This window comes from Mya arenaria, chromosome 9 (genome assembly GCF_026914265.1).
Source record: "Mya arenaria isolate MELC-2E11 chromosome 9, ASM2691426v1".
Lineage (NCBI taxonomy): Eukaryota > Metazoa > Mollusca > Bivalvia > Myida > Myidae > Mya > Mya arenaria.
In genome coordinates, this window is record NC_069130.1 from 39,594,882 (window position 1) to 39,622,084 (window position 27,203).

General features: G+C 36.8%; 1 protein-coding gene and 1 pseudogene across 1 annotated transcript; one reads left to right on the plus strand and one right to left on the minus strand.

The window, feature by feature from the left end:
* Window positions 1-25,712, plus strand: part of LOC128203143 (ventricular zone-expressed PH domain-containing protein 1-like) — a 31,076-nt pseudogene extending 5,364 nt beyond the window's left edge.
* Window positions 4,783-12,146, minus strand: LOC128203142 (uncharacterized). Its single transcript, XM_052904427.1, has 4 exons — window positions 12,058-12,146; window positions 9,659-9,856; window positions 9,213-9,461; window positions 4,783-8,804 (listed from the first exon to the last, which is right to left on the minus strand). Exons 2-4 carry the CDS (start codon window positions 9,842-9,844, stop codon window positions 5,574-5,576), a joined length of 3,666 nt encoding a protein of 1,221 aa, XP_052760387.1. The 5' UTR covers window positions 9,845-9,856; window positions 12,058-12,146; the 3' UTR covers window positions 4,783-5,573.
* Window positions 25,713-27,203: the final 1,491 nt, after the last annotated feature.

Below are 27,203 nucleotides of genomic sequence, written 5' to 3' on the forward strand. Positions count from 1 at the left end.
GAGTTACACAGTCTAGATAGAAGCACATAAAAGGTACACAGTCTAGATAGATGCACCAAAGAGGTACACAGTCTAGATAGATGCATAAAAGGTACACAGCCTAGATAGATGCACAAAAGAGGTACACAGTCTAGATAGATGCACAAAAGAGGTACACAGTCTAGATAGAAGCATAAGAGGTACACAGTCTAGATAGATGCATAAAAGAGGTACATAGGCTAGATAGATGCATAAAAGAGGTACAAAGTCTAGATAGATGCACAAAAGAGGTAAAAAGTCTAGATAGTTCATAATAGGAACACAGTCTAGATAGAAGCACAAAGGAGTTACACAGTCTAGATAGAAACTCATAAGAGGTACACAGTCTCAATAGATACACAAAAGAGGAACAAAGTCTAGATTAGATGCATGCATTAAACAGGTACAAAGTTTAGATAAAAGCACATTAGAGGTACACAGTCCAGTTAGATGCATAAAAGAGGTTCAGAGTCCAGTTAGATGCACATCAGAGGTACACAGTCTAGATAGATGCATAAAAGAGGTATGAAGTCTAGAATGATGAACATAATGAATATACTGATTTAAATGTATTATTATGTTTAACACATTTGACTTGATCAAATGATCAAACCAAACAAAATGCATATGATTTGTGTACAGACCATAAAAATTGGTGAGATTTTGGTGCTTTTTAACTGGAAAATATTTTGGCCATGTAGGTATTAATAGAAAAACCCAAACAGGGCTTATTATTTCATCTGTACACAAATCACATGCTTTTTTGGTTTTTATCTGTAAAGTCAGAGTTTAAAACATAATAGTGTTACATATCAAAATGAATATGTATCTTTTGTGCATCTATCTATATCCTAGACTTCGTACCTTAAATATAATTACATAGGGCTTAATAATGACAAATTTTATGTTGACATTGATTGCAAACAATATGCTCAAAAAAAGTTCCAGTAAAGACCCATGATAAATTGCAGCCAGTTTCTTCAGAGGTAAAATTAAAATGCCACTAGCCTCATGGTTATGAATAATCTTTAATATTAAACTAGAATCTACATGTGAAAATCTCCACCTGTCAAGGCCCAGAGGTTTGTGCATGATATTGGGCTTCCAGGGGTCAGCCAAACTATTAAGAAACCTTAGGCCATAGGTTTCTAGGAATAAGTCAGCTCTAGAAATTATTTTTGAATAAAAAAACTGTCATACTATTTTCTTCAATTTATATGAAATGTATACAATATTGACATCGAATAAAATTTTGTGAACAAATGATTGGCTTTCATTTTAAATGCTCAGCGCAATATTTAAAGAATAAGATAATATACTGTTCTGTCCACTTAATATGAGCGAAGCAATTGATTCATATATAAAAGATTGTTGGTCTGTCAAGTTTTATTGTGTTGAATTGTCAAATACAATTGGTGATAATAATTCCATTTGAGTAGGACCCAGTCAACATGCCTAAAGGTCATAGTAAAGGTCAAATTATTACAGGTCAAGCGGACAAGGTCACGTTCAATTTTATGGATTCTGAGATCTGACAGACAAGCTCAGTGTTATATTTAAAAGTCTGATGGACAAGGTCATAAGCATTAGTTACAGATCTAAAATATGAGCCACAGGTCAATGTTGTAGATACATGTATTAATTAGGTCTGATAAAGAAGGTACAGTGCATTGTTTTAATTGTGCAATGGACAAGGTCAATGTCACAAGAGCTACATATCTTATGTCGAAGGTCAAGGTGATATGTATTGGTTATAAATGTGATGGTTTAGATCATATATATATATATATATATATATGTGTGTGTTACAGGTCTGAAAGCTAAGGTGAATGTCACATATATCAGTTAGCCATAGTCAAGGCTATAAATTTTGTTTTTTGCTGTGATGGTCATGGTCACATGTAGAAGTTGCAGATTTGATGGACTGGGTCACAATCTAGCAGACTAGGGGCAAGGTCATGGTCATATGTTACATGTCTGAAGGGTGAGATAGGGAAAAGTGTATTGGTGTCATGTCCAAATGAAAAGGTCAAGGTCACATACATTGGTAACAGGTCAGATGGACAAGGCCGAAGTGGTTCCAGATCTGAAGGATGTGGTCAGGACTACATGAATGGGTTAAAACCGTGATGGTCATGGTCACATGTATGGGTTCAAGGTCTGGCAGACAAGGTCAAATGTAAGCGTTACAGGTCTTTCGGATAAGGTCATGGGGTCTAAGGTCAAAATAAGGCATAATGGACCTGAAATTTGGTCACATTTAATCATAGCACATGTATATATTGGCATAGAAAAGGTAGCATGTCAAATGAGAGCATAAAGTGAACATCTTTTGTCTGTTTTTGTTTAATTTAGTCATCCTAGGGATATTACTAAGTGCAGTTAAGAAACATTAAATAATGGTCATAGCTTTAGATGTTTTATTATCTGGTTGAATGAGTATTATCTTGAATTTAAAGTTTTTGAAAAAAGAAACAGTTATGGCGAATGTTAAGTCTTGACATGCTGCCACAGACAACAATGCCGATGCTATGACATAAGCTTATTCTTTGAAATGCAGATGAGCTTGAAATGTAAATCATACTTTGATATAAACATAAGCGTGTCCTTTTTGTGACATTGCTGTATTAACAATTTGTCGTGACAAATCAGAAATTCTGTGACCCGCCAACACCTACAATTTAACATGACCTACATTGTAGTTGATTCGGATTATTTGTTATGACACGACAAGCTTGATTACAAGCCATTTTGGTTGTGATAAACTAGAGGCCATTCCCATTGTAACGTCAAAATTGAATCAAATTATGGTCATTCATTCTGCAACGAGCACATTTCTCATCCAGTGTTTACCAAACTTGGTCTATCCGAAGTGATGCACTAATTAACTGGCCCATTGCTAAGAATGATGAAATTAGCAAATAGCCTTTAGTAGTTCACAGAAGTATTAATGCAATTTTTATACGACCGTTCACAGAAAGAGATGTATTATAGTTTCACCTGTGTCGCAAGTATGTTGTCCAATTGATTACTTATTGAGCTTTTGTCTGGCCCCAATTTCACAAAAAATCTTAAGCTTAACAGGCTTAAGTCGCTTATTTCAATCAGCCAAAATCATACTTATAATGGATTTTGATAAATGAAAAATGGTTTCTTCTAATTAGCATACATATTGTTCTTTTATAATTTATAAAAACTCTTAAAGAAGTAAATAAAATGCATAATATAGAACAACAAAAATAGTGAGTTTAGCTTAATCCTGTTATATACTCAAGGACTTAAGAAGTTTCGAGAAATTGGACCCTGATCATCACCAAATTTGGTCAGAATGTGTATGGGAATAAAAGCTTGGGCAGGTAACACTGAAGTAATCAGCCTTTGATTACAGAAATAACCTATATTCAGTTCTGTCTGATCACTAACTTTAGAACCCTTTGTCAGTCAGGTTTGTAAACTAGCCCTGCCGCCTCAGTGACCCTTGGATTGGCAAAAACAATATTAACATTGTTTGGTCTCAAAATAAAGCTAAACATACGACCATTTATGACCAAATATGGTGCCTCTAAATAAGAGACAGTTGTATGTTGCAACTGTTGGGAAAGGTTTGGTTTGGCCAGGCACAACCCACTTTTTATTGGTTACAAAAATTCAGTCATTGCAACTCAGATCATGTGGTCTCATCTTGAAGCAAATTCGATTACCAGCCAGATATTGCCCCAAGAATTCTACCAGAGAAATTGCCTTAGGCAGGTATTCATATAATATAATTTAGTCATTTCCTTTTGTGAGTCATTTTCTTAAGTTTCTAAATGATCATATGATATAATAACTAAATAATATCTGAAATACTTTGGCATTTCTTAACTTGAATATACATACTTTTTATTGTCTTCTTTAAAAGGACTGTACACTAGATTGGCACCAAAAAAAGTTTTTACTGTAACGAATCTCAGGACAATTATTTAATCAAATGTTTTACTTTTTGATATCATACTTGTAAAAAAATACCAAAATGTAAAAAATTGAGTCGGAGACCGAGTTCGAACCGGTGTCGCCTAAATTGCGGTCCAGTGTTATATCCACTGTGCTACGACGGCTTACCTTAAACAGTTGGAATATTTAAGCTATTTACCTAACTTGGTAATATCATGTGATAACATCGACTAGCCAATCAGGCATAAGGAACAAATTTTTATTGGTAGACATGCCTAGTAATATTTTTTAATGGGAAAATACGAAAAAACTGCGAAAAGTAAATTAATTGTAAATTATGTGGTTATTGATTTAGTAAGTTGCAATGCATTGTACACATGGATTTCAAGTTTGTTAGTTTTCGACAATTTTTTATTTTTTCGCTATTTCTTCATACGAAGTACAGCCCCTTTAACATCGACTATAAAAAATTTAAGAAATCAACTCGTTTAAGAAATCGACTTAAAGATGTTTTATGAATACCGCTGTGGATACATACTTTATTGTTAACTATGATCAAGCCTAATCGATATAATGCTCATCAGCCAATTATATAAAACTTAGAGAAGTTATCTTTTATAGGCTAGTTATATATATAAATGATTTCATTGGTAAATATGAATTTTCTTTTAATATTTCAGCCTTTTTTAACCAAACAAAGGACTTGACAAGTTGCATACTAATTATTTCCTGCTCTTTGAGTATGATTTAGTCCACTTGAAACTGGCTCCGTAAAACTAATGGTATTAAATTAATCTCTTGTAAAAAGAAAAATTGACGCAATACTTGTAATTGTTAAGCAGTTTTATTGAAAAAAAATGTACATATTTAGTCATTATACAAACAACAAAACATAAGAAAAATACATTTTCTGAGATATATATTATTATGAAATGAAATGTTCAAAAAAATAAGAGTTGATGTTTACCTGTCTTCCATAAGTAAATGATTTTAATTTTTAACATTTGACGATTATTTCTCATCAAAATATAAGAGGGATATTTTTGAAACTGAATCACTGAATTTTTTGAAGAAAAAAAAAACATTAATGCATTTGTTTATTAACAAAAATATTTTTATTTTAATGTAACTTTTAAAAATATTTTTTAAGTATTTATTAATGTTTCAAACTGGAAAAATGCTACTTTCTGAAGACATATAGCATTAGTACAATACATTATTATTTACATTACATTTAATAAAATGGTATCATCATGATCAAAATACAGTACATCCAGCATGCATAGATATTTATAGAAATTTTAACACTTCTTCCAAGAACATATTTAATTATTGCGTAAATCTTTATAAAACTTGTGAATATTAAAACAAAAACTAGAACAAGCAGACTTCAAAATAAAAACAATAAAAAAATAAAAGATTCATCCAGTTACAACTCATATAATCAACTTTCCAAATAGTAAAATCTTACTTCCGTAAAAAAGACATCTGGTTAAAACTTCCCAATTGCTAACTCAAATCAATGTTCACCATCATACAATAATCATTTCAAAGTTAACAGGCACATGGTATGGTTATGAGGAATGAAGTCGATGATCATTTCTTAAGTAGAATTTATAACACTACACGACAAATTCTGTGGTAATAGTGTCCAACTCATGCGGAACGTCGGTGACCACTTCCTGGTACTGTTGGACACCACTCTCAGTGACAACAGTGGTTTCAACAATTTCATGTTCTCCTACATCATAGTTCATTACGGAGTTGTCAACAATTACACCTGTGTCCATAACATCACCAGACTGGTACATATTTTCACCACTTGTAATCATATCATGCATATCGCTGACCGGTACTCGCACCTCCTCCACAGTTTGTTCAATTCCTGCAGTATCCATTCTGTCTGCCTCTGTTTCCATTGGCTCCACATCTTCTTGCACTGTTTGAACATAAGTAACCTGCTCTACTGACTCTCCAGGGTGTATAATTGACACCTGCGGATCTGAAACTACCTGAATAATTTCTGTCATCTCATCTGGAACTTCTGTGAACTGTTGATGAGCATCTATTGTTTCTTGTGGCATTTCTGAAGCCTCAACATGGGCAATAGGAATATCTTGGACCTGTTCAATTATTTGCTGTTCCTGTGTTTCGGTTACTTGTTGCCCAACTACAGGCATTCCCAGTCCCATCTCTTCTACTTGCTGGATAGGCATCCCAGCATTTTCCACTGCTCCAGCCTCATTGTCGAATGCATTCACTAAATCCTGCAGCTTACCATTCATTTCAGAGTCAACTTGTTCAGTTTCATCATCAAAGTCACCAACTGTGTTAGCAAAGATTTCACCGGTCTTTGCTTCTTCAGGAGGTTGTAGAACTGTTATTTGCTGTGCTGTCTGTGGAGATCTAACAATAGGTGCAGCAGAAACTACAGTTTTGACAATTTGTGCACTCCTCACTGGTGCTAAAGTTGATTCTCTCTTGTCAATGACTTGTACCATTGGTTTAACCCCAACCGCTGACTTTGGAGCAACAATTACTTCAACTTTTTTTTGCTGGCTAGGTTGAGCGGGGACTGGTTTCTTTATTTGGATAACTTTGGGTTTCACTGGGCTTTCTTTTGAGACTGAAGCAATTGAAACAAACTCAACTCTAGGCTTCACGGATCCTTCTTTGGTAGATGTTGTAACTGTAACCATTTCTGGTTTCTTAATCATAACAGGAGAGCCAGTCTCCTTTAATACTTTCACAGGGGATTCGCTAGGCTTTGAGACTTGTACTGGTTTAAGCTCCTGTTCAACACTGTCACCTTCTGCCACTTCAATTTTTGCTTTCTCTGCCTCTCCATTTTCAACTGGCTTCTTGGCTGCTTCCTCTGCTTTAATTTTCGCTTCTGCCTCAACTTCTTCTTTCTTTAAGATTCTGAACACTTTGAGAGTGTCACAAGATTCCTGGCTAACAATTAGCTTCTTCTTGGCATCAGTTTTGTAGAAGCAAAGCTGATAAGGCTTAACTAGACCATCTAACTTGTCTTGCAGCAGCTCCTTGTGGTTGAACAATGTTTGTGTTCGCTTACCAGCTGAGTTGAGAATGTAGATTGTATTTTTCTCCCATTCAGTAACATAGATATTGTCTTCATCATCGCTTGTGATACCTCGAGGAGTAATCAGGTTATCACCACCAAACCCCTCGTACTTGAAGTAGATCTTCCCAGTCATGTCAACACTTACAATGTATGAGTTCTGCTTGATGCAATCTGAGACAATAACCTGTTTCCCAGTGCTGGAGACAGTGAAGTACAGGGGAAGCTTAAACAGACGTGACCCATTTGTATCTGTCGAGACGGACTGCAGCATATTACCAGAGTAGTCGAGCAAGTAGACCTTAAAGTGGTTGATGTCAACATCATGGTATCGGCCATCCTGTACAGATGTTAAAATGCCAGCCTTAATACATGCAATTCCCCTGTTGGTTCCATTGGTGGTGAAGTATTCCTTCAAGGTCAATTTGCCATCGGACATAATGACCTTCTGAATACCCTCTTTTGAAAACGGCTTAGTGAAGAATGCGCAACTTGCATCAACTGGGCTGACAGAGATATCCTGGGGGATGGTGTCAAGTTGACATTGGCTAAGATACTGGAATTCTGCGCTGAACAGTTTTATTTTCTTGTTCGCCATGTCAACAAGAATGATTTCTCCACTTGGGTACACGCTGATGCCAGTGATCCAGCATTTGCCATCTTTGTTGTCACTATTCAGCTTGATGGTTTTCTGACATAGGAACTGGGCTTGGATTGGTCTTTCGTCTCTTTTGATCTCCTTGAACTTCTTAGCCTTAATAACCTTTTCGACTGTATTTTTTGCAGCTGCTTTTGATCCTGGCTTAGGCGTTGCTTTAGCTTTTGGTATCTTTGGGTTGGTTTCTGGGGCAGATGTTTTGGCAACTGCTTGTTTTGGTTTGGGAGTTGCTTTTGTTGTTGCAGATGAAGCTACCTTCTTAGCAAGTTTCTTCATTTCAGCATCATCGGAAGACGCAGGCTTGTTATATTCAACTACTTTTGTGATCTTGATTTTAGCTTTCTCTCTACTTTCAGGAGTAGAACCTGAAACTGCCTTAGCCTCTTTCTCAAGTTTCTTCTGGAGTTTCTTCATGAGTTTTTCTGCTGGCTTCATTTCGCTTTGTTTGAAGACTTTCGGTGTATCCTCAGAATCAGATTCACTGCTTTCTTCTTCCTTTTTAGCTGGAGAATCCACCTTTGCTTTCCCTGGTTTCTTAGCTGATCCACTGGCTTTAGGGCTTGCTTGAGCATCTGTCTTCTTGTCTTCAGGTTTCGCTTTTTTATCAATAATATATGCCCTCAGTTCAGATACTTTTCTGTTTCCAGTTGAAGCTGGACCTTCTGTCTCATAATCTGCATATTTCTTATTTGGTGTGATGGTTCTCTTTGATGAACTAGGAATCTCAACCTCAAAGTCATCATACTTTCTACTGGGAGTGACGACCCTACGTTTTCTAGGGGTTTCACTCTCTGGCTGTTCTTCAGCTTTCCGTTTCTTGCTTACATCAGCTGTTGGTGCAGGCCTTTCTTTTGGAGTAGCTTTTTCTTTAGGAGTAGCTTTCTCTTTAGGAGTAGGTGTCTCTTTAGGGGCTGGTGTTTCTTTAGGAGGTGCCTTTGCTGGTGCCTTTGTTCTCTTCTCAGACTCGGTTGTTTTTTTCAGCTGTGCCTTTGTGGTTTTTAACTTAGACCTTGCTGCATTTGCCTTTATTGCCTTGGCTTTATCAAGTCTGGCCCTTGTTACACTGGCAGCGGCCAACTTCTTGATCACTGAAGCAGGCTTTGCCCGGACAACCTGAATTGGAAGAAGTAATCATGTTTTAATAAGTTATGTTTAATCTCTTATATTTTGTGAAAAAGACAAAATGTAAGAAAAGAAAAATACAGGCACACTTCAAATAACTCAGTAATAATTAATAATGAGTTTTATCTCATGTAATTGTCCTTTCAAGTTTCTTCCAACATGCATGTTTTTGTATGCCACAGCTATGACAATCAGACCTTTTTATTCAGAAATTATCTTTTATATCCTTTGGGATTTAGAACAAAAAATGCAAGCAGAAACTCATGGTTAAGGCTATATATTGCTCAAAAAATAATAAACCAGAATGCCAGTGACCATGGTAATATCTTTAATGACAATTACTCTAACAATCAGCTTAAACTCACAGCAGAAACTCCGCAGAATCAAGCAAACAAGTACCTTAGCAACTGGCTTCTTTTCTACTTTGGCTGGCGTTTTCGCTGCTGGCTTGGCTGGCGTTTTAGCTGCTGGCTTGGCTGGCGTTTTAGCTGCTGGCTTGGCTGGTGTTTTAGCTGCTGACTTGGCTGGTGTTTTAGCTGCTTTCTTAGCTGGTGTTTTTGCTGCTGACTTGGCAGGTGTCTTTGAAGCTGCCTTTGCCGGGGTTTTGGTCGGCGTCTTGGTGGTCTTCTTTGGCTCTGGCTTTTTTACCTTAGAATTGTATGGAACAACAATTATTTCTGGGCCTTTTAAAGCATTAAGATAAACTGGGTGAAAAACAGTCTTAACTATTTAAAGAGGCTTTTATACTGCACATATTTTTTTCCAGATATTATACAAAAAAATGCATTTTTTAATAAATGACACCAAAAAAACAACAACACATCTGTTTATGGCCATTTACTAACCTTTGTTGATGTGACCTTTGGTGCTGGTTTCTTCACGGACTTGGGAGTTTCTTTTCTGGCGGGTGTTTTCGGAGCAGCCTTCTTAGCAGGTGTCTTGGCCTTTGTAGACTTTGGAGTGTCTGTCTTGCTTTTCTTTGCTGGAGTTGTCCTCCCCTTGTCTGAGCTCTTCCTTTTGCTGTTTGCCATCTTCCCCCTTTCCTGAAGATTAAAAAAGTTTGTTTTTTAATTAACTCAACTTCAAATTAAAGATACAGGTCTGAAATTTTAATTCCAGAGATTTAAAGTCTAAAGATATAAAAAGAACTAAATTCAAAAAAAAGGCAGACCAATACTAAGTTCTAGGCAGATTTGTTAAAAAACACTGCCACCTAGGCAATTGCACAAATGAATGCATTGTATGGACCATTTTCCAATCATTTTTTAGCAGTTTTATTCAGATTTACAAAAATTATGAATGATCAAAGTTGTTGTATTCTAAAAACATGGAGAGAAATTGTGGTATCTCAGTGCTTCATAAATTATGCTCCGTCTGGACTTTAGGGGGAGATAAAAGAAGTCAATTCCGTCTAGTAACCAAATGTAAGGTTTAACTATTTTTAATATATTTCAATGTATTAAAATAGTGAACAGTGAAAAGTATTGTTAGAATCTGCATCAGATAAAAAAAGTTCCTACTTTGGATTTTTATACATGAATTTTTTATCAGAAGTACTTCGTGACTTACATTGCAATAGCGTGGTATTATTACTCCAGACTGCATTTCTGTGTTTATCAATTTGTGCAAAATCTTCGATTGTGATGTAAAGTTGTTGTCAGATGTATTATGAATTTAAATGTACTCTGAGAATATGGTCAGTTCAACCAAATTTACATTTTGGCACACTTTCAGTGGTCGAAATTAGCACAAGCCTGCAAGCCCTGCACTGGTAAAATGTCTTTCGGGCTTGCTCAAATTCTGAATTTTATATAGCAGGGCTTGTTCAAAAATTTGATGCCAAGCAATAGTATAATAATTCGGGCTTGTTGTTCCAAAAGTCTAATTTCGATGACTGCACTTATGTGTTATGAACGGTATTGATAAAGATTAATTTCCATTCTCACGAACACTTAAAAGGTTGGAACAACACACTGAGGAATTATAAGGTATAACGAGGAAGTGCCCATCCAAATTGTATCCAGATATAGTATGATTTATAAGAAATAGAATTATGTGCTATGATAATAAAATTCATGGCAAACAAGATAAGCTTGTTTTTCTCTGATAATAATATGATCATTTGCTCATACCTACATACATCCACACACCTTAGTTTGAGATCAGGCTATTAAGTGAAACATTCTCTATAGATATTATGCACCAGTCAATTGTAACCACGCCCCCCCCCCCCCCGGTCCGGTGGTATACCGGGGATAGCCGGGGAAAAGGGCCGTGTTTTAATGTGGCCCAGCAGGGCTGGGTGACCGTAGTGGTTTTGTCTTAGCGCCAAATATAGCGGAGATTGGGCCTTATATAGAGTCTCTGGGGTGCGGGGGCATTTGGCCTGAGTTTCTTTGCATAGGGCGGGGATTTTTCCGGGGTTGGCTGGATCGTAAGTCAAAGTTCCCGCTATAAAGGTAAATTGCTGTAAATCATGCACATGTACGGTACCGTAACGGACCATCTGAGATAATTTCTCACTTGACCAAAATGTCCCACAGATCAAACAATGAACAGAAAAATAAACATAATAAAGAGCCTTCAAGGGACTGAATTGGTTTCGTCAGCATTGAACAACAAACAATACCAGTAGCACCTTTTAAATTAGTCCATGTAAACAGATGCTTCAGAGTCTTTGACAATTTTTGTTTTGGCGACTCTACACATCCATATCCCACTTCTTGTTTTCCTAGACAAGAATGACAGATACCAGCGTCAAGTGTATTGAATGGTAAGATAACGGGCACCTGGACAGAAGATCTAATTAAATTTATTAACTCAAATTGTTCCCTGTAACTCCAGCTCATTGAATAAATGATGTTTTAAACGACTAACATGATTTTATGAACGAGAAGAGAGCTAAGACAGTAAGAATGCCACATATTGAATGAAAAATCTTTGAAAAACAACGACAAATTCAAAATACATTGTTTTACGCGAAGTAATTCCACTAAATCTTCGAAATGCTCCTTTATATGAACACATTGCAGTTTTCAACAGGCTGTTTAAAACTTTCAAATGAAAAGTGCATTCCCCACCCACCAACTTTGTATTGTTTTCGCAACAAGACTCCATCTTGGTTTTTCCCCTTGCCAATTAAGAAATGAAATTTAGTCCTGAGAACTGGTTTTCAACAAAAATTATACTGCAAAAAGATATGATTAATGATGTTTAACAAAGTACTTATAAATTCAATACCAACCGGTCAGTTCTGTACTGTAGATTTGGAAAAGTTTTCCAAATTTGACACGGAAAATGTAAACTCTATCTGCACGTCGCTTCCCTTGCTGGTCACGTGACATAAAATACTGTAAACATTCGAAAAATCAACCCTTCGTTTTTTCCGTAAACCTTTCGGACTTTTCCGTAATCAGCCAAAACTTCGACACGAAAATCTCCGAAACGCCTTCGTTAATTTACGTTAACAATTTTAGGCTCTGTTTTAGAAGGGTTTACAGTACAGCTAAAAGCAGGGTAGTTTTGCAGGTAACAGCTAGTTGGGACGCATCGATTGATCATGATTTGCCTGAATCCAAAGATGACTTTTGAGCTTCTTTCAGATCATTTTACCCGAGTTTGAATTAATTGTGAAAGACAATATTGCAAATTGACAATACGCTGACCTTTTTTTTTAATCGCAATAGGTGGATATACTATTACTGGTATTTATTATACATGTACATGTATGTGTATAATTTCCTATATACATTGTTATTTTGTCTAAAAAATATTTTTCTCTACTGCAAAACTATATTTAACATTTTGAATTCAAAATTGCAGAAGACAGTTATCACATCACCGTCTGATACATTAAATCAAGTATCAATTACAAATAACACCTTTCACATACACGTGCATCTTGCAAAATGTTTACTTATTTTTGTTGTTGTTTTTACATATTAAATTTAAAGAAACGAGCACATTTTAAATGTCCGTGATTTGTTTTCACTGGAATCTGAATTAATCTCTCTTTTTTTATATTTCGTATGAACGTTGTGGTAACAAAGCGGAACTGGAAATGATATTTCCCGGCATTTGTTTTATTACCAATTAAGGAGCTCAAACCACTGAGATTAAATTGTTACAGTCCAAGGGGCCATAGCATAGTAATTTTTTATTAGATGAAACACAAATGAATACATTGGATTCATGGGCGGATCCGAGGTTTGACCTGGGGGACCCATTTTCTGGACGAAACTTTTATATATAAGAGGACGCGTGTCCTCTCCCGAAGAACTGACCTTTGTTGGCTCTCAGAGATGAAATATATATTATTGAATCTTAAATGATGCTACTATATTGATAAGAAAAGTTCATTGGGATAGGTCTAGTTGGGGGGGGGGGGGGGGGGGCGCCGGAAGAAAGTGTGCTAGGACTTAACGATCGATGATGATGATGATGATGATGATGATGATGGATGATGATGATGATGATGGTGATGATGGTGGTTAATGCATTTTGGGCGTATTTTCTTTTTCCTTCTCCGTATACGGTTTTATGGCGGGTAGGGGTGCGCATCCTCCGCATAGTGTTTGCGATACACAACTTATTCGGGTACGGTATAAACTCTTATTTGCACATCCAGGACAGGAACCTAATGATTGTTACAACACATCATGCATCTACTCAATTAACCACCCTTTTTTTCTTTCAGGCAAGTACACCCTGGCGCGGGTGCTGCCCCAGATTGTCACACAGAACCCGGAGCCCGTCACACGACACGTGCCGGAACTGGTAGCGGTCATGGAGCCATGTGGCGTAACCGAACGAGTCAGTCTTCTGCAGGTGTTCGGAATGATCGCAAAATCTAAACCTAAGGTGAGAGGGAATGAGAGATGGGCGTTAGGGTTGGGCGAGACGGGAAATCTAAACCTAAGGTGAGAGGGAATGGGAGATGGGCGTTAGGGTTGGGCGAGACGGGAAATCTTAACCTAAGGTGAGAGGGAATGGGAGATGGGCGTTAGGGTTGGGCGAGACGGGAAATCTTAACCTAAGGTGGGAGGGAATGAAAGATGGGAGAGAGGGTTGGGCGAGACGGGAAATCTAAGCCTAAGGTGAGAGGGAATGAGAGATGGGAGTAAGGGTTGGGCGAGACGGGATTTGGTAAATGTTATAAGAGATAAAAGCGCCTACGTGCAAATTTGGTATCGCCTGCAAAGCAGAGCAAATTATAGGAATTACTTTGTCCGGAATCGTTGTAGTCCGTGACGGCGTCACACCTTTTTCCCTATTAATAATCGTGATGAAGAACCCGGTGTAGAGTCTTAAAACTTCGTATATTCAGTGGTCATTGATACAAGATGACCCGCACTGATTTATGGGTAAGAAGGTCAAATGTCGTCGCCATGATGACAAATTATCGGTGCGTTAGATTTTTTCTACATTATATGGGATTTTGTCGTCGCAAATTCAGGTTTCGGAGGAGTGTTGGTTTCATTTGGAACCAAATCGAAACCCCAGGTTCAATGGAGATATTGGAGGGGTTGCTGGTTTATACAGATTTTCGGTCGAAGACAGGATTAATGCTTGGGCTGGGGATGGGCTAGAGTGCCTGAAGATTATGCTAATGAGATATTTTTTATACACGCTAGTGTCATCCACTACTCAATGTGTTTGTTTTTTTGAGTTTTTTAAAAAAAATATTTGTTAATGTTGTTTTCGTCGTTCTCTTAATCTTAGTGATATATGTTTACTTATACAAGTAAACCATATCTCATTTAAATTGTATTTTGAAGCATAACTGATGATATTGAGATACCTTTAGTTGCTCCATCGTTCAAAGAGACCATTATTTACAGCATACATCCCATTCATACATTTTCAGGTGCTGGAGGGCCACGTTGCAGCGTTCTGTAACTACCTGACCGTGAGCACACTCGTGCCTCTCATTCTCGCCATGTTTGTTGACATGGCAACTGCAAACCCCGCTGTGTTCATCGACCATGTGACCGCGCTGAAACTGCTCGCTGAACAGCAGCCAGTGTTCATACATCAAATTGTGCAGATCGTTGGGGCTGTAGGCACTGTCTCATTGGTAGGTGTTACCATGGTAACCAAGTCAATTAAAATAAACCAGTGGTTTCGAAGATGTCTATATTAACTCATTGGAAGGATTAGTGGCAACCATGACAACCAGAATGATACACCCGTGATTAAGAACGTATCGTCCCTGTATCATTGATAGATTTAGTAGTTACCATGGCAACGAGTTAAATACAAGCAGTGCTAAAGCAGTCGGTGCACTGTCTCATTGGAAGGTTTAGTAGTTACCATGGCAACCAGAGAAATACAAGCAATGCTAAGCAGTCGGTGCACAGTCTCATTGGAAGGTTTAGTAGTTACCATGGCAACAAGTTTAATACAAGCAGTGCTAAAGCAGTCGGCTCACTGTCTCATTGGAAGGTTTAGTAGTAACCATGGCAACCAGTTAAACACAAGCAGTGCTAAAGAAGTCGGCTCACTGTCTTATTGGAAGGTTTAGTATTTACCATGGCAACGAGTTAAATACAAGCAGTGCTAAAACAGTCGGTGCATTGTCTCATTGGAAGGTTTAGAAATTACCATGGCAACCAGTTAAATACAAGCAGTGCTAAAGAAGTCGGCTCACTGTCTCATTGGAAGGTTTAGTAGTTACCATGGCAACCAGTTAAACACAAGCAGTGCTTAAGAAGTCGGGTCACTGTCTTATTGGAAGGTTTAGTAGTTTACATGGTAAGAGATCAAATGCAAGCAGTGCTTTATGTGTCAGCTCTGTCTCAATGGTAGGTTTAATTGTACCAATGGCTACTTGTTAGATAGCAAAAAAAGTAGTGCTTCAGTTGTTGGCATTGTCTCAATTGTTGGGTTTAATGGCTACCATGGCAACCAGTTATATACAATTGCTTAAAGTGTCAGCACTGTCTCAGTGGAAGGTTTAGTAGTTATCATGGCAACAGTTTAAATACAAGCAATGCTTACTGAATCGGCACTGTCGTAATGGTATGTATTGGTTACCATGAAAACAGGTTAAATTGAAGCAGTGCTTAGGGTGCAGGTGCACTGTCTCAATGCTGGGTTTACTATGGTAACTGAATATATGAAGAAAAAATATCAATCATGTTTTTCCGGTCCGGATCGAAAAATCCGACCCTCAGGCACGCTGCGTGGCCGGTAACTCGGCAAGCCCAAATGATAGATACTTATAGTCTCAATAATAGCTGACGACATTTGTATTTCATGTATGAAGATATTCATTAAGTGTTACACATACAATAGTTGATCATGTTGTAATCAGTTATGACAGTCACATTGGTAGACTGTTAATTACCATAAAAAGTATTTTAAATTTAGAAATGTTAAAAGGAATGGAAACAACTTGTTTTCACGTGCACTTCAACTTTAAACAAAGCTATTCTGTTGGTCATTACAGGTTTCATACCAATAAATATTGTAATCCTGCGTCATATAGTTAATTATATATTTTTTTTATTTCAGCCACACGCCGTGAGGACGATGGGTTATCTGGTCAGCCTGTTGTCTGGTTTGTCTGACCAGGCCTCTCTTGTGGTCATCTTGCAGGTAACACACAACTAAATACTGCTTGGCTTTGTTTCATTATATTATTTAACACTATGTGAACTGCAACAAGAAAATATAGGGCTTATCTGAACCTTTTTTTATCATCTTGTATTTTTTAGAGAAAAAAAAAGAATATTAATTTATCTTTATGACCTTCAATACATGTGAAGGCATGGGGGCTTCATTATGACATCATTTACTGCATACGTCATATTTAGATATAAGACCATTTTAAATTACAACCATTCTTTTGTGTATGTGAGATGATGATACACAAACTGGTCGAGTGGTTACAACCTCAGGTATACATTTCCAATGGTTTACAGACAAAGCATTATGTACTTTCAGGAGATAAAGGCCCTGGGCTTGATACACCACAGTCTACTGGCTGACCACATGCAGGAGATCAGTCGCCTGTCCCAGAGCGGATCTAGCAGTGTGCGAATACTTGTCCATCAACTGAAGGATGACAGTAAAAAGTAGTATGTGTACCGAATGGTATTAATTCATCTTGCAACTTAAGTCAAAAGCTTTCCAGACCTGGGGCTATGATTACAAACAGTCTAAAGTGTAAGTCAAGACATGTGTACCGGATATATTAAGTCAGCCTGATATTTTAGTCCAAAGCTTTACTGGCCATGATTCTGAGCAGTCTGAAGTGCAAGTCAACTTATATTGTATCCTTTTAACAACCTATAGTATGCCCTCAATCAATATTATTTATATATATATTTATATATATATTTATATATATATATATATATATATATATTTATTTAGTGTGCCCCTTTATATTTTATTGTTTGCCACTTTATTAACATATACTGTGACCTTCAACCCATAGGGTGTCCCTACATCAACAAATAGTGTGTCCCTTTATCAACCTAAAGGGTGCTCCTCCCCTTTATCAACCTATAGTGTGTCCCTTTATCAACCTATAATGTGTCCCTTAATCAACCTATAGTGTGTCCCTTTATCAACCTATAGTTTGTCCCTTTATCAACCAATAGTGTACCCCTTTATCAACCTATTGTGTGTCCCTTTATCAACCTATAGTGTGTCCCTTTATCAACCTATAGTGTGTCCCTTTATCAACCTATAGTGTACCCCTTTATCAACCTATAGTGTACCCCTTTATCAACCTATAGTGTGTCCCTTTATCAACCTATAGTGTGTCCCTTTATCAACCTATAGTGTGTCCCTTTATCAACCTATGGTGTACCCCTTTATCAACCTATAGTGTGTCCCTTTATCAACCTATAGTGTGTCCCTTTATCAACCAATAGTGTACCCCTTTATCAAACTATAGTGTACCCCTTAATCAACTTATATTGTGCCCCTTTATCAAACTATAGTGTACCCCTTTATCAACCTATAGTGTACCCCTTTATAAACCTATAGTGTACCCCTTTATCAACTTATATTGTGCCCCTTTATCAAACTATAGTATACCCCTTTATCAACCTATAGTGTACCCCTTTATCAACCTATAGTGTACCCCTTTATCAACCTATAGTGTACCCCTTTATCAAGCTATATTGTGTCCCTTTATCAAACTATAGTATACCCCTTTATCAACCTATAGTGTACCCCTTTATCAACCTATAGTGTACCCCTTTATCAACCTATATTGTGTCCCTTTATCAAACTATAGTATACCCCTTTATCAAACTATAGTGTACCCCTTTATCAACCTATAGTGTGTCCCCTTTTCTTCCTATAGTGAATATATAGTGCCTCTTTATCAACCTATAGTGAATATATAGTGCCCCTTTATCAACTTATAGGGTGCCCCTTTATCAGCCTATAGGGCGCCCCTTTATTAACTTATAGGTTGCCCCTTTATCAACCTAAAGTGTGCACCTTAATTGTCAGCCTCACATATTTCTACTCTAGCTCGGGTCAAAAGGAGATGCGGTCCGTATCCAGCCAGACGGAAGGGACAGTGACCATTATCACTGTTGGCAACCCAGCCTACCCCAGTAATGTTGTCGGTGTGAGACAGCAACAACAGCAGCAGCAGCAACAACAACAAGTCCCACACAGCAACAGATCCAGTCAGCTGAGTCTCACACCATCATCAAGGTTGGTACCTTTCTTATCGTATGCGAAAGGAGGACACATGCCTTTGAAAATAACTTATTAACAAAAACTATATTTTAGTATAATGTATTATCGCTGACAAGGATAGCGTTCGCTAAAAAGAGTGAAGTTAAGACAAATATAAAGAAAACACTTTTATACAACAAGATACAAGTAAATTTCTGGCATTTAAAAAGCATTATTCAATTATAAACCTGTATGTGCATACTACAAATGTTTTTAATTACTTTAGAACGAGTATCGCCAACTCGAGATCACTGAGTGACCGACCAGTCAGCCCGACATCAACCCTGGATAGAGCATCTTTAAACAGCGCACTCACACTGAACAGCAGTTCAGGACTTCCGGTACGGGCCACAATTATCTAGAAAGTTCTTATGCATAACAAGCTGAAGTAGATTATTTCATTAAACCAAATTTAATACTTAATTTTGATTTTAATTAACAAAATTAATTTATCATGATTATCTAAAAAGATATTTTTCTTTCAAAGTCCGAAACTCTTCAAATTCAAATATTACACAAATTAAACCCAAAGTAAAATATTAATCCTGTTGTAAAGGATTAAGGATACTTCAAGGAATGAGGCCAGTAACCCTAAATATTAATTTTCTAGAAACCTTTTATGAGTGTCATGGATTCTATAATCAATATATCCATATAATTGAAGAATTTTAAAGTTTTTTTAAATGAAACGACCTTTAGTCAAATACTGAACAAGTCATTACAGTGTCATTTTTTTAAAATGTCTTTCCTGCATGAATTGATCCTGCCATTCAAATCTTGCCTGTTGTTTGAATAATAACAGTAAGGGTATTTTGGATGGTCTTGACATTGTCCTCATTGTTGTAGTGCAACAACTTGAACCATTGCCATTACTCTAAACTGTTCAATACATTCAAACATCGGTACAACTTAGTCCTCATTTTTCAAGAGACAATATGCAAATGAGAAGCAAGATTGATAACTCTTGCTTAAATGATAATGGCATTTATTGCCCTTTGTTTGGATGAACGAATAACAACCAACACAAGACACCCATTGGTCTCTTGTTTACAGTTCAGTAAAAGCTAACACTAGGCAAACTCCTTTTCCAGCCTGAGCCACTTCGAGATGGTGTTCAGCACTTCTGCGAGAAACACATGGACACAATCAGGAAGTTTATCAGCAGTCTTTCCGCTAGGATTCCCCTACCAGCCAAATGCAGCATTGTGGGTAAGGCAGGACAAGTTCGTAGATGTTGAACATGTACGCCATATGCACTTATTAAGGATTGTAGTTACACTTAATCAAAATCACAAATTGTGATAAGGTATAAGTAAGACACGGTAAATTGTCTTATAGGAAGTAATTAGATGGAATAGCCTCGGATAGGACCCATCCTTGTACAAAATATGGCATTGTGGGTAAAATTGGATATGTTGTATGGCCATACACCTCCATGGACAAAGAACAAGTCCACCAATTTCTCCAATGACCAACAAAGTCAAGGTTGTAGGCAATCAATCTATTAAGTTGTTTGTGAGTAGGAATGTGAACATCTAAATATAGTACAAGTTCTGCAATAAATGTTAACAAATTGGGGTGGTGGAGAACTTTTTCTGCCTTAGCAAATAATGGTGGGGGGAATTTGTCCACCTTTGCAAATATTGGTGGTGGAGTATTTATCTGCCTATGCACATATTCGTGGTGGAGAGATTTGACCGTCTATGCAAATATTTGTGGTAGGGGGAGTTTTGTCTGCCTATTTGCCAATATTGGTGGTGGGGGGAATTTTGTCTTCCTATTTGCCAATATTGGTGGTGAGGGTATTTTATCTGTCTATGTTAATATTGGTGTTTGGGGATTTGACTGTCTATGCAAATATTGGTGTTGGGGGATTTGACTGTCTATGCAAATATTGGTGTTGGGGGATTTGACTGTCATATTGGTGGTAGGGGATTTGACTGTCTATGCAAATATTGGTGGTAGGGGATTTGACTGTCTATGCAAATATTGGTGGTAGGGGATTGGACTGTCTATGCAAATATTGATGGTAGGGGATTTGACTGTGAATACAAATATTGGTGGTAGGGGATTTGACTGTCTATGCAAATATTGGTGGTAGAGGATTTGACCGTCTATGCAAATATTGGTGGTGGGGGTATTTGACTGTAAATGCAAATATTGGTGGATGGGGATTTGACCATCTATGCAAATATTGGTGGTGGGGGGATTTGACCATCTATGCAAGTATTGGTGGTGGGGGGATTTGACAGTCTATGCAAATAGTGATGGAGGTGACTTTGTCTGTCGCTTGTTGTACACAAATAATCATGCCCCCAAATATATCTCCATCAACAGGAATCAAATAAACAACACAACTAACGCCCAGAAGTTGGAAATCGATATTTTGTAAAATGAATCCAAATTGTATTTTATTGCAAATTTTAAGTGTTTAAATTATGTATTTCAGACGGCAGGCATAAGCGCTATGTTCGTCTCAATTTCCAGTGTGGAATAAAGGGGACAAATTGTTTATATGGGAAGCAGTTTTTCATCCTAAACACCAAGCTTCCAAAGACCTGGATCCATCTCATGTTCCTGGCTGTCCAGGTATGAAGTCATATAGTGAAGTTATAGTGAAATAATTCACACTTGTTCCTGGCTATGATTTAAATAATATAGGCAGCAACACTGTATGATATCGTATCTATTTATAGACTTAGTCAGCGTCAGGACTGGGCCAGCAGGATTTAAGTTCTATAGCTGGCAAAACTGAATGACACTATCTATTTAAAGACCTAGTCAGCGTCAATCCTGAGCCAGCAGGATTTAAGTTCTGTGTAAAGCAACACTGTATGATATCTTATCTATTTATAATTTTATATACCATGTCAGCGTCAACCCTGGGCCAGCAGGATTTAAGCTCTATAGTTAGCAACACTGTTTGATATCCTATCTGTTTATAGACCGAGTCAGCGTCAACCCTGGGCCAGCAGGATTTAAGCTCTATAGATAGCAACACTGCATGACTTCCTATCTATTTATAGGCCCAGTCAGCCTCAGCTAAGAGTCGGAAGGATTTATGAATGAGCAGCTGTTAACATTGCTTGGCAGAAAGGAAATGGTGGCTATAAATAGAAATACTGTATGACATTCTATCTATTCATAGGCCCAGTCAGCCTCGGCGTTAAGCCAACAGGATTTAAGTGTGAGCAGCCTTAAACATTGCTGGGATGCGCTCTATCCGGAGAAAGGAAACAGTGGCTATATCACACTTGTCACCTCATCCTTCCCATCAGCAAAGGTAACATCCCTAATGATCATGTATTGGCGGTAAATAAAGTAAGTATATGTGAATGTCTTTGGTTTGCATATATATGCATGTTATTTAAATCCAATTTGAATTTATCAAGTGTTTATATCTGTTACTGCTAAAAAAATATGTGTCCAAAACATATTCTAAATTATACATAAAAGTTCTCTCCATTTGAATGCAGTCTTATCCAAACATTTTCCAGGACCAGGATGCCTTGCTTCAGGAGCTCCATGGTGACCGATACTTTGATGTGTTCGAGTTTAACGCCCCTCGCAAGTACTGGGCCTGCTTCATGTGTAACCACCCGGAGAAAATGTCTGAGCTAATGCCTGATGGAAGTCCAGTCATTGCTGTATGTTAACAGATTTTTAAATATTTGAATTTTTAAGTCATACTTTAATTGTACTGGTGATTGATGCACGATAGCAATCCAGGCATGATCGTTTGTGAACACTTGAATCTTGCCCGATTTTACTGCCCGCTGGCAGCCCAGTCACGGCTCAGCTGTTTATAATTTAAAAGATATAATATTTACTATTCTCTACTGGACAGGGTCAGTTGAAGGAGAAGAAAGGGCGCTGGAAGTTTCTGAAGCGGTGGAAGACCCGATACTTTACTCTCTCCGGCAGCCAGATAACCTACAGCAAAAGTGATTCGGTATGTTACACTTTATATTCACTGTATTTTAACTCACATTAGACCTACAGGTAAGTAATTCCATATGTAACACTTTATATAACCTAAATTTAACTGACATTAGAACTTATTCCTATGTGACTCCAAAGTCTAACTGGAATTAGATTGTGTTAGCTGAAGGTAAGGGCATGGTGAAACATATATCACCTTGAGATTTTATTCCACTCTGTATTTGTTGTGTCTGCTTGAAGTGAGATAGACATAGTTACCACAACGGCGGTCAACCAGGTGTATGTTAGTGCGTCCGGTTGTATGTCCATCAGTAAGTCCAACTTGATAATGCCCTTGGTAATTTTTAAGTGATTTGTCACAAATGTTCATCATGTGAAGCTTGCTGTTAAGTGCAAGACCAAAGACTTTTCGTCAAAGGTCAATGTCACACGTTAAGGTCATTGGTCAAAATTCCATGTCAAGGACTTATTCAAGGTGAAAATACCTTCATTTTGTCTTGTCCTGGCTGTAATTATTCCAGTAGGAGATCTTATAATAACACAAATGTTTTCCACTATAGAGAAAAGAAACGTTACCAGTGCGAGAAATACAGAGTGTGAAAGCTGTTCGCAAAGGCATTCGTGATATTCCCTAAGGCGTTTGAAATCTTCACAACAGACCAGAACTATGTGTTTAAGGCAAAAGGCCAACAAAACATTGAGCCCTGGGTACAGTGCATCCATCTAGCTGTGGCCAAGGCTCAGAATGATGGAGAGTGTACTGTTGTGGAAAACGTCACCATACCAACCATTCCAACCAGACCTCGATCTGCTGTACGCGATACAAAGTTATAGCATTTGTGACACAGTGCACACGCTGTGATAGACAGTGATATTAAGATCTTCATAACTTTAGATGTAGAATTGCTGTAATTATAACAAAATGTACATATCTGAATGAATAAAAATGTTAGCATTTTGACAAAGTGCATATACTGTGATACAAAAATTTGTAGTTTGTAACCAAGTACAAACATTATTGATGAAAGATGGTGGACCATTTGTGTCCACTTTCCATTTTTTGGTGTCTTAACTGCTGGTGGATTTTGATGGCTCAGCCTGTTTCTCTTTTGTTTTATTGTAGTTTATATTTGTTGGTCTATGTTTATTCATTTAAATACATTTATGGATATATTTATGTGAATGTTTTTGAAAGTGAATTTTATAATGGTGATATGGCCATGCATTTATTAATGTTAATAGGTAAGTCAGTATTGTATATGTCCACATTAATGAACTGATAATTGCATTTGAAAAAAACATACATGTACAAAACCTTTTTCCAAAAAATGATAATTACTTCAAAGCTGTATTTTCTTATTTCAACAAAACGTGGCGCTTATGGCGCAAATGGATTATCATAGTAAAAACCCATTGTAAGTTATTTTTATGAAGACAATTTAAAATTAGTATTAATTGATAATTATGCTGTAGATTGGAAACATTGTTACACATTTATCAGAAAAGTGGTGTTTACATGTATATATGTGTTTTGTTAAAGTATACATTATTTGTTTTATTCGTATTCGTATATATACACAATTATCAAATGTGTACATAAAAGCATACATTGAGGCAGTAATAACAATATTGATGTCAGATTCAGTTTTGTTTAATTTATAATAAACAATAGGCAAATGTTTTCACCAGAAAACCACAATATGTTGACATTCATGTCATGTTAAGAAATGAAAATATTGAATATTCAAGTGCATAATGTTACAATAAAATCATCTCCAGCATTGTATTACACCTACTTTCATGAAACATCATTGAAATGTTGGTTAGCATGGGAAGTTATGCATCTGTTATTTTTATGAATTTTCACTTCGTTTATTAGGAGTTAGTGCCCTTTAATTAGTAAAACAGTGTATGAAGTACATATCTTGTGTTGAATTAAGCTTCAACAGTATTGTACCTTCACTCATATTAAAGACTTCATAGGAATGTTGGTCATCACTTTTCGCTCTGTCTAACAAAAGTTAGTGCCCTTTAATTAGTAAAACAGTGTATGAAGTACATATCTTGTGTAGAATTAAGCTCCAACAGTATTGTATCTACACTGATAAGACTTCTTTAGGATTTTTGTCATCACAGGCTGTTGCCTCCTCTGTCACATTTCGCTCTGTCTAACAAGAGTTGTGGCCAATGTCTTTGTTAAGAATTACACATATTGTTATTGCTCTCATCGGATTGTTATTGAACATTGGAGATGGTACACCTGCCATTATTTTCAAATTTCACTCATTATTTCAACAACTTGGGGGGGCGGTTTTCACTGTGGTAGCTCTTGTGTCCAATCGTTATCTAAAATACTTGGTTTTAAAATAAAATTTGGTAGGAAATTGTCATGTATGCTTAAGCAAACATCTGCTAACATTTCGATGTTTTTTTTCTGGTTTACATGTGTAGTAAATAATTATTCTAAGAACTACATATATGCAAACTGTCAAAGCATTAAGTGTTGTTTCTATTGAAAACAACACCATTTGCCTATGTTTTCATATTTACAGTGTAAAATGTCAATTGCTGTATTTTTTAGTAGAACATGGGCTGTATTGCAGAAACCTCTTAAGTTGTTTTTAAGCTACATGTAACTAAAATTTGAAATTCTAAATTGTTATATTTCTTTCAAAACCTAACACTTTCAAAGTTTTATTTTTAATTTTAAAGCGTCAGTTTCCATCAATTATTGCCAAAATATACATTAAGCATATAAGCATGTGCCACATAACAAGTAAGGAAATTCTTGACTGTAAGGAAAAGGCCCATTCTTAAATTAAAATGCCTCTGTAATAGGGCTCCTGTATGGGTCTTTGGTGTTGATGTGGCCATTTTTTCTGTTGCAATACCTTTTCAAATAGAGATGCAATATATAACGTTTGTAGAAGTAGTATTAAAATGAATCAAAATTGTTTTGATATCAGAAGCATTTGAAAACACTGCAGCCGTATTTTATACACCATACTAACACTATGAGACTTTTTGAGACTGATTTTCAACTATTACCCTAGATAAACAACTGTGACAAAACATGCCTTTATCGTTTTTCTAATTTTTATACTAACTATACTGGTAATGGAAATATTTATTTTGGTATTATTATCTGTCATCAATGTCGACAAATTTTCTTGACATAATAATTGTGATGACATGTTTTCATAATAAAAATTAGCATATTAAAAACTCATGTTGGAATTTATTGGTCTGAGATATGATAGGTTTTTTGTTCATAAATGTCGTCGCCATCATGAAACAACGTTATTGTACAATTTTTAAGGAATATTTACACCTCAACTTCCATTCCTTAAACGAACTGCTTTTCGGACTCCGCACACTTTGACCAGCCCAATTGCGTTCATACACCGATAATGACATCAACCCCGCAATTGGGCTAGTCGTACTTTGACCAATGCGTTAGCAGCCGTCTGAAGCCCCCGTAAACTTTCAAGTCGGCGACCTTTGAGGTGGGACTTCAACTCGGGGGAAAAAGCAAAGTCGAACTGGGCCAGGTCAGGTGTATACGGCGGATGTGGAAGAAGCTCCAGTCCTAGGACGCTAATCTCAAGTTGAGTGGTCGCAGCAGTATGAGGTGGGGCTTTATCCTGTAGGAGGATTATAAGTATATATTATGTGTTTTATGTGTATTATGAGGGTCGGATTTTCGATCCGGACCGGAAACACATGATTTATTTTTTTCTTGCATACCTATAATGAATTTGTTTAAAAAATGACGTTGAAAACGCACTTGTACATTTCACCATAAAGCGCGTGCGACGTTGTTTACTGACGTCATAAAGCGCAGTAATTTTAAATCACTATCGACGTCAAATAGTTCTTTTAAAATCGCGCTTTTACGATTTTTTATTTTCAATTTTAATTAAAAGGATTGTATACTTATATTTTTGATTCCGCTTTATTTAAATACTATAATATACTTTTTATAAACCATACAATAAAAGAAAGAAGAAGTGGCGCGTTGTTGTGCGTGACTCATATGTTACATGGGGGGTGTAAGATGAGTTTTTCCAGCACCGGTCACATGACCGGAAACAACCGTCCAGTATGCAAGAAACGCACGTCCAGTATAAAAGAAGAAATGATCAACCGAAATGTCACTCATCTTTTCTTCTAAGCGCCCGGATGAGATCACGGCCGAGTACCTGTTCACAATGTTAATCAAAGTGCTGAAAGCACTGATGGACTAGGGCTTCATTTAGGGGAATGTTGATAACCATGTTCTAAGCATTAAACAAATCGGCTCACATCACAAGGGGTCACTGTTTAATGGACTAGCTTAAACTTTAGACTAAAACTGCTTGCAAGCTGCAAAGGAAATTTTAAAAGTATGGGTAGAGGGAGGGGGGGGGGGCTAAAGTGTTTAATTAGATAAAGTCATAGTTCTTTTGAAAATCTCAATGTCGTTAAATCAGACCTAAACAAATTAATTTACGTGGTTGGCGTATGTTAACCAAAGTACTCATACTTGATTAATTTGATTAAATCATTTTATATCAAAGGTTTGTTATTTGCAGTTTCAGAGAAGATTTTCAATGATGTAATTATATCCTTTATAGAAAATCTGTCACCTCTTTTTCAGGGGAGCTTTAAACCACAGGGCCATACTTTGGATAATATTTGTAAAAGACATCAATAAATGCAACAGTAGGCCATTCTTGTATTGTCCTCTGTCTCTGTCCT